Consider the following 12,754-nt stretch of genomic DNA (forward strand, 5'->3'; position numbering starts at 1 on the left):
CGTTAGTTCCCCCTATGTGTCTAAATGCATGGAAAAAAGATGAAAATAAATCAAAACGTTAATGTTTTTATTTTTTATTGAATTACAGGTGATTTTAATTTTCTTCCTAATTCTTATCTTTCAAATTTAAGCAACAAAACACATTGCTTTCATCATCAGGAAAAAAAAAAAGCGTGCTTTTAAAGAAATCACACCATTATAAAAAAGAGAGTGAGCCTGACTAGCAAAGACATTAAAGAACAAAGTAATTGGTACTGGCACAAAAACAGACACTCAGATCAATGGAACAGAATAGAGAACCCAGAAATGGACCCACAAATGTATGGCCAACTAATCTTTGACAATGCAGGAAAGAATATCCAGTGGAATAAAGACAGTCACTTCAGCAAGTGGTGCTGGGAAAACTGGACAGCGACAGGCAGAAGAATGAACCTGGACCACTTTCTTACACCACAGACAAAATGTGATGGAAGACCTAAACATAAGACAGGAAGTCATCAAAATCCTCGAGGGGAAAGCAGGCAAAAACCTCTTTGACCTTGGCCGCAGCAACTTGTTACTCAACACGTCTCTGGAGGCAAGGGAAACAAAAGGAAAAATGAACTATTGGGACCTCATTAAAATAAAAAGCTTCTGCACAGCAAAGGAAACAATCAGTAAAACTAAATGGCAACCGACAGAATGGGAGAAGATATTTACAGATGACACATCAGATAAAGGGTTAGTATCCAAAATCTATAAAGAACTTATCAAAGTCAATACCCAAAAAAACAAATAATCCAGTGAAGAAATCGGCAAAAGACATGAATAGACACTTCTCCAAAGAACACATCCAGATGGCCAACCGACACATGAAAAATGCTCAACATCACTCATCATCAGGGAAATACAAAGCAAAACCACAATGAGATACCAACTCACACCTGTCAGAATGGCTAAAATGAACAACTCAGGAAACAACAGATGTTGGTGAGGATGTGGAGAAAGGGGAACCCTCTTGCATTGTTGGTGGGAATGCAAACTAGTGCTACCACTCTGGAAAAGAGTGTGGAGGTTTCTCAAAAAGTTGAAAACAGAACACTACAACCCAGCAATTGCACTACTAGGTATTTATCCAAGGGATACAGGTATGCTGTTTGAAAGGGGCACATGCACCCCAATGTTTAGAGCAGCACTATCAAGAATAGCCAAAGTACGGAAAGAGCCCAAATGTCCATCGATGGATGAATGGGTAAAGAAGAAATGGTGTGTGTGTGTATGTGTGTGTGTGTGTATATATATATATATATATATATATATATATATATATACACACACACATATATATATATACACACACACATATATATATATATACATATATATATATACACACATACATACACACACACATACACAATGGAGTATTACTTGGCAATCAAAAAGAATGAAATCTTGCCATTTATAACTGCATGGCTGGAACTAGAGGGTATTATGCTAAGCAAAATTAGTCAGAGAAAGACAAATATCATATGGCTTCACTCATATGAGGACTTTAAGATATGAAACAGGGAAGGGAAACAAAAATAATACAAAAACAGGGAGGGGGACAAAACATAAGAGACTCTTAAATATGGAGAACAAAGAGGGTTACTGGAGGGGTTGTGGAAGGGGGGACGGGTTAAATGGGTAAGGGGCATCAAGGAATCTACTCCTGAAATCACTGCTGCACTATATGCTAATTACTTGGATGTAAATTAAAGAATAAACAAATAAAAAAAAAACAAAGTAATTGGTATGAGTGGTAAAAAATCATAACCAATCCACCTATAAATTTTCTCTCCAACATGGTAACCTGATTTTAGGTGTCTATAACAATGATTAAAAAACCTGACAGCTTTCTAAAGGACAAGGAGTGTTGGAGTCAGACACTTTCAATCCCTTTGGATATCTGCTTCTAAGCAATCCTTTCCTGATTCTTTCTTCCTGCAACACTACACAGGATTTCTAAGGAAGCAAATATTGCACACACACACATACACACAAACATACACACACACACTCACATATATTGCATAAAGTCAAAAAAGTAAAGCAGTAAGAGCTGAATGGCAAGCACTGAATCCCTTCCCCACTTCTCACAGATGTAACTCCTCCTCCTGGCTGCTTAATAATTACTCATTAGCCCTTTCTCTCACAAATTAAGAGACTTTGAGCAGAGCACCGCCACCAGTCAAAAAACTGTTTCCCAAACTTTCTTGTACAGCTAGACATTGCCATGTGACTAAGTTCTGGTTAATGAGATACATATGAAAATGTTACGGGGATTTCTAGAAATTTCCTTCAAAAGAGAAGTGCTTCCTTCTTCCCTTCATCCATCCAGCTGCTTAGAACACGGGTATGAGGCTGGAGCTCCAACATAATTTTAGACTGTAAGGAAAACATCAAGAACTTTGGAGTAACTAAAAAGGAGGAGTGTGGATGCCTAATGATTTCACAGAGCTATTCTGAAAGCCCTGGACTGCTTCCCTTCTTAGAGAACCTCAGGTTCCTTTCAAAAGAGAGAGGGATGCCTGGCTGGCACAGTTGGTAGAGCATATGACTCTTGATCTCGAGGTTCCAAGCTTGAGCCCCACGTTGGGTGTAGACATTACTTAAAAATAAAAATCTTTAGGGGTGCCTGGGTGGGTCAGTTGGTTAAGCATCTGGCTCTTGACTTCAGCTCAGGTCATGATCTCATGGTTCATGAGTCTGAGGTCCACATTGGGCTCCGTGCTGGCATGCAGAGCCTACTTGGGATTCTCGCTCTCCTCTTTCTGCACCCCGCCCCCCCAAATAAATAAATACACTTAAAAAAAACCTTTAAAAAAAAAAGAGTGAGAAACAGACTTCTATCCTGTTTGAGCCATTTTAATTTTGGATTTTCTATTATGTACACCTGACCTAACTGTAACTGATACAGAAGAATGAGTGCACAGGCAGAAAGGCAAATGAAGCCTTGCTGATGGATGGTCTTACTCACAGCAAATGGACATTCTCTTGGTGGGACTCCTTGATTACAAGAAGGAAGTCAAGATGAGTAATAGAGGTCCTCAACAGGACTAAACTTTACGCACTTCCTCCTCAAAGAGTTCTCTATGTGTCATTACATGCAATTCATAAAAATTTGAATGAATTACTATAGAAATCATTCCAAGCCACTTTTTGGACCATTCTAAAATGGTACTATTGCAAAGTAACTTACTCCACTTGAATCAACCATTATCGCCCTCCTTTACATTGACAGATTTCCCAGATATCTCTAGACCCACTACCTCTAACTCCTGACCACTAACTTCTCTAACTATAATGCGACTTCTATCATTTTCTCTATGCTGTAACAATGGTGGGTAAAGTGCGCAGAATCTTATTCTCGTGGACCAGAAGATCATGTGTGTTCTCCTCCCCTCTGCTTCCTTCACACACAAATCTTAGAATGAACATTTTTAATGAAGCAGTAAAGAGTCCTTTTTTGTGTCTCTTAAATTACCATTTTTAAAAGTGATTATGCTTCAGCTTTGTGGAGATACAAGATGATATGGTCTTTTTTTTTTTTTTAAAGAACTTTTTTTTAACGTTTATTTATTTTTGAGACAGAGAGAGACAGAGCATGAACAGAGGAGGGTCAGAGAGAGAGGGAGACACAGAATCTGAAACAGGCTCCAGGCTGAGCAGTCAGCACAGAGCCCGACGCGGGGCTCGAACTCACGGACCGCGAGTTCGTGACCTGAGCCAAAGTCGGACGCTTAACCGACTGAGCCACCCAGGCGCCCCAATATGTTTTTTCACAACAGCTTGCAGTCTAGTTCCTGGCACAAAGCTGCTCACTAGGTCCATCCTCTGGGATAGAACTGGGACTCGGCACTTTACTGGACTCACAGGTGAGTTGTCTCTTCCTGCTGTGGGAGTCCCAGGGACTGCAGGGCTGGTTTGTGTTGGGGCTAAGTTCTGTGGAGAGTTCCCTTTTTTCACTGAGTTCACCAATACAGGAACTGTGGCTCAGTTTCCAGGGATATTATCACAAGCAACATATACATCTAGGTTTAAGCTTAAAAGCTGTACACATAATAATTCTGGCCTCAATGACTTATAGACAGGGGGTGGCAGAGGGAGAGACTTACTCCTCTTCGGTGTGGATCTGGGATCATTAGCGACTATTTACAAAGCTCTGGGCTACACCCAAGTATCATGCAACCCTTTGATAGCTATCAGGACTAGGACTGATAGCCATTTTTCTTTCCTGTCCCTGAAGAGCTTATCGGGTCCTGGAGAGTGCTGAGCATGGGTGGGGCAGCGTAAGAGGGTACCTTAGGGACACAGGTAGTGACAAACTTGTCAGTCCAGGTGATCAAATGGCAGAAACCAATCACTATCTAGCAGACCAGGTTAGCATGAAAAAGGTTCCTGACCCACAATCTTTATCAGCAGAGATACCAGCACACCTTGGTGCCAGGCGGTCAAGGGTCATTCTGGCTGCGGCCAAGGGTCATTCTGGCTGCGGCTACAGCCGATCAGAGCTGACAAGGTTCAACAAGAGGAAACAACTATGAATAAGGTTTCAAGCACATCCAGACAAGCTCAGTCACATCCAGTGGATTCTAGCACCAGGGACAGTTCTGTGGGATCCAGGGCTTTTTGGGTTTCCTGTTCAGCAATGCTTGTACCCTGCCAGATTGACCCTACCCTTCCTGGGGGCATTTTTTATGTTCTAGAGTATCACACTTTTTAGGATCCATACTGAGGACCACGAAGGCCTTGATTAGTTAGAAAAAAATCTAAGATTACCCTGGATGGGTAATCTCTTCCCATCTTCTAAGGAACCTTTAGGGCTCTAGGTTCCTCAGAAAAGCCATCTCCTCCTGGTTAGAATGAGGGGATACTGAGTGTGTGTGTGTGTGTGTGTGTGTGTGTGTGTGTGTGTGTGTGTACATGTGTCTGGAGTGGGGTGAGAAGAAAGTTGTCCATATTCCTCAAAAGTGCCACACACCATACACCAAGGGAAGAGAAGTAAGCTACCCTTTCAGCATTATGCACTGATGCTCAGCAATCAATGAGCCTGTGTTCCAGGCCTGAACAAGAGGGGACTCTGATAGGATTTCTATCTCCCTTCCTGGCCTTCCATTTCCTTCTGTGTTTACATGTACATACTTTCTAACTTTGCTTTTCTTATTTCTTTTCTGCTCTTCTGCTTATCATGTCAGTGAATACCGGGCTCCAGAATCCAGAAAAATCTGGACACAAAATTGAAAAATCTAGGGAAAAGATCAGAAAGTGCCTCTTTCTGTGAATGAGACCAATGAGAATAAGCAATAGTAAAAACTATAAAAATACTGAATATTTAGTATATACAGAGAATTGTGTTAGGTATTCACACACCTTTTACAGAGGCAGAGGATATATAAAAGGACGAGTATAGGTTCTGGAGCTAGACTGACTGGATTGGAATCTCAACCCTTGTGCTTATTTGCCATTACCTTACCTGTTGTAGGGGATAAAACAACTTGATGCATGAACAAAAACTGGCACAAAATAAAGACTCCATAAATATTAGCTGGTATTATAAAAAAAAAAGGTGTCAGCTATTGTTATCAGCATCACACTGAATTCTCGTGAGTTCAGTATTATTACGAGTTAGTTGTTAGTATTATCACTCATTTTATAAGTAAGGAAACTAAGGCCCAGAGAAGCCGAGTAACTTGTTAACATTACCAGACTGCAAAAATGGCCACAATACCTTAAAGCTTCTCCCATCAACAGATGGATTCTGTTTTCCCATCCTCTGACTCTGGGCCAGCACTATGACTTGTGTTGACTACTACAATGTAGCAGAAGTAACACTGCATAAATTTTGAACTTAGGCCTCAAGAGGTCTTGTGGCTTCCCTGCATGTTCTACTTGGGAACCCTGAAAGCATCATATGAAGAAGCCGTATTTAGCCTGCTGGAGGATGAGAGGCCTCATGGAACAGAGATGATTCATCATCCCAGCAGAGGCCACCCAGATCTCAACAATCAGACCTGAGCCAGTGAGTTCTGACACAGACACAGAACCACCCTACAGCCGAGCCAGGCCCAACACAAAATTGTGACCTAAATCTACAGTTGTTTTATGTAACTAAGTTACTTAGTAAGTAAGTAGCACAGCTAGTTTTAAAACTCAGGGAACCTGGCTCTAGACCCTGATCCTTTATCCCTTATATTCTTCTTTATGTGAATGGGAAATAGAGGGTTTTTTCCTCTGGATAGTGATAAGTTTGATTAGTTGATAAGTATGACCTCTTACAATAAGATCTAGAGACAGATTACTGATAAGATTTACTTGATATCAGGGAAAACAGCCCCGCAAAACACGACAAATAGCTTTCCAACAAACGCTGCTGGAATCACTAGATGTCCACAGGCAAAACCATGAACCTTGACCTAAACCTTACACCTTCTACAAAAATTAACTCAAAATGGATCACACTCCTAAATGTAAAATGTAAAGCTATAGAACTTCTAGAAAAAACACAGGAGAAAATCTTCAGGATCCAGGGCTACACAAAGCTTAGACTTGACCCCAGACACACAATCAGTGAAAGAAAATACTGATAAATGGGACGTCATCAAAACAAAAAGACCTTTCCTTTGTGAAAGATCCTGTTGAAGGACTGAAACAACAAGCTATGTGTAAACTGGGAGAAAATCCTTCAAACCAAGGGTCTGCCAAGGACTAGTATCTAGAAGGTAAAGGACTCCAAAACCTCAACAATAAAAAAACAATCTATTTAAAAATGAGAAAGAAACATTTCACTAGAGAGGATACAAAGACAGCCAACTAGCACAAGAGAAGATGTTCAACATCATTAGCCATTAGGGAAAAGCAAGTTAAAACCACACTGAAGGTATCCTTTCACACCTATCATGATGGCTAAAATCAAAGAATGACAACATCAAATGTTGGGGAAGATGGAGAGAAAGGGCACTGCTCATACGCTGCTGGGGTGAATGTAGACTGGTACAGCCATTCTGCAAAAAGTGTTTGGTAGCTTCTTATAAAACTAAACATGCAACTACCATATGACCCAGCAATTGAACTCTTGGGCATTTATCTCAGAGAAATGCAAACTCTGTCCACACAAAATCCTGTACACAAATGCTCACAGCAGCCTTATTCATAACAGTCAAAACTGAAAACAACCAGATGCCCTTCAATGGATGAATAGTTACACTAACTGTGGTATACTCATATCATTAAATACTATTAAGTAATAAAAAAGAACCAACGTGGATGGCTCTCCAGAGAATTATGCGGAGTAAAAAAATCCATCTCCAAAGATCGCATACTGTATGACTTCACTTACATAACATTTTTTGAAATGACAAATTATAGAAATGGAGAATAATTAGTGATTGCCAGAGGTCAGGGATGGGGAGGAGGGGCATAGCTATAAAGAGAAACGTGAAGGATGTTGTGGTGGAAACATTCTTATATTGACTATATCAATGCCAATATCTGGGTTGAGATATTGGAAAAACATGTAAAGGGCATCAGGATCTCTCTGTATTAGTTCTTACAACAGCACATGAATCTATAATGGTCTGACAATTCAAAACTTAGTTACAAAAAAAAAAAGTAATGAACAAAAATAGCCTGTAGAAATTTTTGGGAGAACAACTACAGGTAACACCTTACTTGAAAAACTTTTAATTACTTAATCAGGCGGAAAAAACTACATAAAATTAATGTGTATAACTTAATGATTCTGTAGATAAGTATATACCGGTGAAACGATCACCACAATTAATGCCATAGAGCTATCACCTCCAAAAGTTTCACTTTATTGATAAGTACAAACACTTTCACCAGTAGGCTGCTTCCTTGCTTACTCTTTGCCCAATTCTGCCAAGTTACTTTTTTTTTTTCTCCTTTAAAACCTTGCTTGAAACACACTTCCAAACTTCCCATATATGTCTAAGTTTTCTATGGTACATACGAGATCTGGAGAGGGCTGTGGACTGGACCCAGGGCAGGAGACGCTGGCGGAAGGCCTGGAACCCAGAGCAGTAGACTTGACTCAACATGATGCGATGTGGTCACTGATCAAAGTATCTGCCGAAAGCAGTTTTAAAAAACATGAAAACGAAAAGACACAATTAATTTTATTTTCTTCCACTTCTTCATACTCTCAGAGCAAGAACTGGACTCTTCTCCTCCAACTCCTCTGTATCAGGAACACTCCCACCTGCTCTGTATGTAGAAAAGAGACAACAAATGGCTCCTTCCCAGGTCCCAACTCTATCCTTCCTTTCCTAGGACCTTAGTTTTTATGTAAGCAAATGAAAACTAAGGATTATAAATGTTCGGAGTGACAAAAAGGTACAATGTTGCTGTATGGATACTTAATCTTCACTACAATTCCTACACGACTAGGGAGTCTTAAACAAACAAAAAACAGATCTAACATCCAATCAGTGGACTTCTTTACCTTCCTGCTATCGCCTCCCAAAAGAACTCTGTAAACCACATATTTCAAATGTCTGCTTGACCCTAGCTGGCACAAGAAGAGGCTGGAAAGGCCAGAGGCTACTGCCATCTTTCTCCCTCCTGCCTACAGAAATCTAAAGCACACTCTTGCATCCCTGGGAGGGGGTGCCATGCCTGTGAATGACTGGCATTTCAAAAGACTTTTGAAATTATTTACATACAAATTCTCTAAGAGGAACACCAAACGAGTAAAATAATCAAATTGTGACACTAAAATTCTAGTTCCATCTCCTTCATGAAAACTTCCTTGGCAACCCTAGCATCTGAGGTTGGATATAATTCTACAGATCGGCTTGTAACTGCTTCATGTATTACTGTTGCTTTTCCCAACAGGATCATAAAGTTCCCACTGACAGCATGGTAAACTGTACAGGGAACATAGATTTTGGAGTCAGACAGATTTGGGTTCCAGCTCTGCACTTGCTAGCTGTGTGCCTTTTGGAAGGTTACTCACCTAGATTTCTAAGCCTCAGTTTCCTCTTTTGTAAATCAGGAACGGTAACAGTAAGGACCTGGTGGGATTACTGCGAGAATTAAATGAGACAATACGTGGAATGCGTGGGAGCAGCATATGCTCAACAAACGTCAGCTTTGCTCCTTCTTTTAGGCACTAAGGATGGCCTACCACTTCCTCTTTATTTCCTTCAGGATGTGTCACGGGCACAAGAATTCAATAAATATTCTGACAGACATAATCACTAATTATACTGACTGTTTACCTCTCTCTTATCTAAGAGCAACTGAGAGCTCTGAATGTTCAAGGTCACTAACTTACTAGGTTCAGCGCTGACCTAAAACCAAGCCTTCCTGGCCTCTCCCCTGTAACACACGGCCTCTGACTGCAATGGATGCTCTCAATAAGCAGGCAGCTGATTCCAGGGAGCAAAGGGTACGTGTGTCTGTGTGTCTAGACTCCACGTCATCCATTGGAAAAAGTTTCCATGTTTTGACTCAGGACATTTCTCAAGTACCTCTTTTACTCGTTTGAAACAGAATGCCCTTATCTTACTGACTTAGAGAACCGAACTTTAGTCCCAACAAACTTCACCCAGGAACACGGGCTTGGTGTAAGGCTCACCACTTCAAGACAAAGACCCGGTGAAACATCTCGCCCCCCCAGAGAGCAGGGACGAATGATGGGGGGTGGGGGGGGGAAGGGGGCGGGGAGTCTGGCGCGCCCTGGTGTGCCACACTGCAAAGGGCGGTCGTGAGCGAACTCCCCCGCTGCTGGGGGCCTGGTTTTGAAAGGGAGGAGGTGACGAAAGCCCAGGCGGGCCGCGGGGGACCGCACACGGAGGCCGCCGACAGTCGGCGTGTGGCCAATTACAAACCAGGGCACATCACCAGCAGCGAGGCAGGTGCACTGGAAGCTGGCTCCGGACTCGCGGAGCGAGAGGTGTCCGCCGAGCCTTCGGGCCTCCACTGAAGGAGCCCTCAGCTCCTCCGTGTGGCTGTACTCAAGGGCGGCCGCGGAGGTCGGGTGTCCCAAGATCCTAAGACCCTAAGGCCTCCCCGCCCGGCCACCTGGGAGCGCCCCGGCGGCCAGCGCGCCCCGGGCTGCTCAACCAGCCGCCATCGGTCGGCGCACGCCCACACCCACACCCACTCGCCGGGTCGGCCTCCCGCCCGGCAGGAGCACTCGCAGCCCCCGCGGGCCGGCGCGCACCCCTTTCCCCGCAGCGGGCCAGGCGCCGCATCAGCCCCCGCGGAGGCGCCGGCGTCGCGCCATCCCCGCCGCCATCCCCGCCGCCGAGTGCCTACCTCACAGCCAGCACCCGACCGCGCCGCACGGCCGGCACTGCACGCCGGGCCGATTCTGGCGCCGGCTTACTCCCCTTTTGCTTCCGTCCACGTCCCGCAAGATGACGTTACGTCAGCGGCGGTGGAGTAAACGCAGGCCGCGGGGCCTCCGCTGCTGACGTGGGGCGAAGGGCCAAGCCGGAGCTACGCCGCGGCAATCGCGTAGGCGCCTTGGAGAATACGGTCTGCGCTCCACGTGGCGCGTCCCGCCCCGCCCCAAGGCCTCGGCAGACGCCGGGAGGCGGGGCTCCACAGCTCCGGTGCACGTCCACGTCCTTTAGGGAACGGGGGAAGGGGCGGGGGGCCCACGGGGCTTCCCAGGGAGGCGGGAAAGGAGCTTGACTCAGGTAGCTGCTGGTAGGTACCCGTAAGGAGTGTTTGTCAGAGTTGACCTCATCTCCCACGCGCACCTTAAATAGGTTGGATCAACTCGCACATACCTGTATTTACAGAACCCACGCTCTTTTGCTGTTTAAATGCGAAAATGTTGTCACTGTGATAAAATGACTTGCCCCCTAGTCGTTGGGGGTTTACCCAAGGGTCCCAGCCCAATTCTTGTTCAGCAAGGGCACTGGTGAAGTATTGCATTTAAAAAGTAGTAGTTAATCCCTGATAATTGGAACTATTCCAAAGGCGAATGAGGATCTACCCTTAAAATTAGAGTTCAGCGTCTTCCTCCTTCCTACTTGCTGTGTTTTCGTCACAGGGTACGTTTTGTATAGACAAAGGTGTAGGGGCGGGGGGGGGGGCGGGTAGGGGCTGCACAGCACTTGACGCGGGGCCAGTGACAAGGAAGGCGTCTACCCCTTCTCCAGAACATTGCTGGGCCTCCTTATTCATTTCCTCATTTATTAAACATTACTTACTTTAGGTGCGGCTGGGTAGTTCACTCAGTCCGTTAAGGATCGGATTTTGGCTCAAGTCACGATCTCCCTGTTGGTGGGTTTGAGCCCCGCTTCAGGCTCTGTGCTGACAGCTTAGATTCTGGGGCCTGCTTCAGATTCTATGTCTCCCTCTATCTCTGCCCCATCCCTGCTCATGTGTGCTCTCTCTCTCTCAAAAATAAACATTAAAAAAAATTTAAAACAAAACAAAAAAACATTGCCTACTTTATGTGCTAGGCATTAGCTAGACGTGGAGGCAGACATCCTCCCTTCTTTAGATGAGTTCAGTCTTTTTTTAAAATTTCTTTTTAAGTTTTAGTTTTTATATTTGAGAGAAAGAGAGAGAGCACGAGCAGGGGAGGGGCAGAGAGATGGAGACAGAATATGAAGCAGGCTCCAGGCTCTGAGCTGTCAGCACAGAGCCTGTCGCGGGACTCTAACTCACGAGCAGTGATACCATGACCAGAGCTGAAGTCAGACGTGCAACGGACTGAGCCACCCAGGCGCCCTGATGAGTTTACAGCCTTATAGGAGAGACACATATGTTACCAAATGATTACAACACTGTGATTTGTGCTAGAGGAGGAGGTGCCCAGGGATTTTAGGCAAGGCTTTTAAAAGAGAGTGGACATTCAAATTATGCTTTGAAGGCTAAAAATGAAGTCGTTCACCTAGAAATGGGAAGCAGGATCATATGAGGAAGAGGGAATGCAATAAGCAAAGGCATGAGATGTCCTATGACAAGAGGCTGCAGGTGGGACATGACAGGAGAGGTGTTTGGTAGGGGCCACCTTGCAAAGGGATTTCTGTGCCATGCTAAAGAGCTTGAAATTTATCATCCCCAAAGATAGAGACCCATGACTTTTAAAGTACTGTATCAGCTGGGGCGCCCGGGTGGCTCAGTTGGTTAAGCATCCGACCCCGGCTCAGGTCTGATCTCACGGTTTATGAGTTCGAGCCCCATGTCGGGCTCTATGCTGGAAGCTCAGAGCCTGGAGCCTGCTTCAGATTCTGTGTCTACTTCTCTCTCTGACCCTCCCCCACTCACACTCTGTGTGTGTGTGTCTCTCTCTCTCAAAAATAAACATTAAAAAAATTAAAAAAAAAATAAAGTACTGGAATGGCACAATGATGAGATCCGTGCGTCAGAAATCAGTAAAGAGGGGTAGAAGCAGAGAGGCTGGTTAGCTAGTGCAAAGGTCCAAGTAAGAAATGATGGCTGGCAAAAAGACTTCAGCAGTGGGCATGGGGAGCACAAATCGGGGAGAGCTGACAGCACTTACTGCTTTAAAGTGGGGGGTGGTGTGAGAAGAGGAGGGATTCTTGCAAATCTAGTGGTGCTGCAATATAGCGAGTTGGGAAATAGATGAGGGGAGTTCTTTGAGGTGAACAATGAGAACACTGAACATGGGTTAGTTTGTCAGCTCTTTGGGTTTGAAGTTGGGTGGAGGATACAAAAATAATAAAAGTGCTTTCTAGTAAGTTTCATCTGGCACTTCGGGTTTTAAGATTCTCACCATGAGCTT

General features: G+C 44.2%; 1 protein-coding gene across 6 annotated transcripts in view; it reads right to left on the reverse strand.

Moving 5' to 3' along the window:
• ALDH18A1 (aldehyde dehydrogenase 18 family member A1) overlaps positions 1-10,540 on the reverse strand; it is a 41,127-nt gene extending 30,587 nt beyond the window's left edge. For 3 of the 6 annotated variants that reach the window (XM_045438342.1, XM_045438343.1, XM_045438341.1), the window contains exons 1-2: positions 10,306-10,512; positions 7,994-8,109 (exon numbers count right to left, since the gene is read on the reverse strand). In XM_045438342.1, coding sequence (XP_045294298.1) covers positions 7,994-8,081 — 88 coding nt within the window. In that variant the 5' untranslated portion in view covers positions 8,082-8,109; positions 10,306-10,512. Of the gene's footprint in view, positions 1-7,993; positions 8,110-10,305 lie in introns of all 6 variants that reach the window. The other 3 variants (XM_045438344.1, XM_045438345.1, XM_045438346.1) reach the window with 3 other exon arrangements.
• Between the last annotated feature and the right edge of the window lie 2,214 nt (positions 10,541-12,754).

This window comes from Leopardus geoffroyi, chromosome D2 (assembly GCF_018350155.1).
Source record: "Leopardus geoffroyi isolate Oge1 chromosome D2, O.geoffroyi_Oge1_pat1.0, whole genome shotgun sequence".
NCBI classification, from domain to species: Eukaryota; Metazoa; Chordata; class Mammalia; order Carnivora; family Felidae; genus Leopardus; species Leopardus geoffroyi.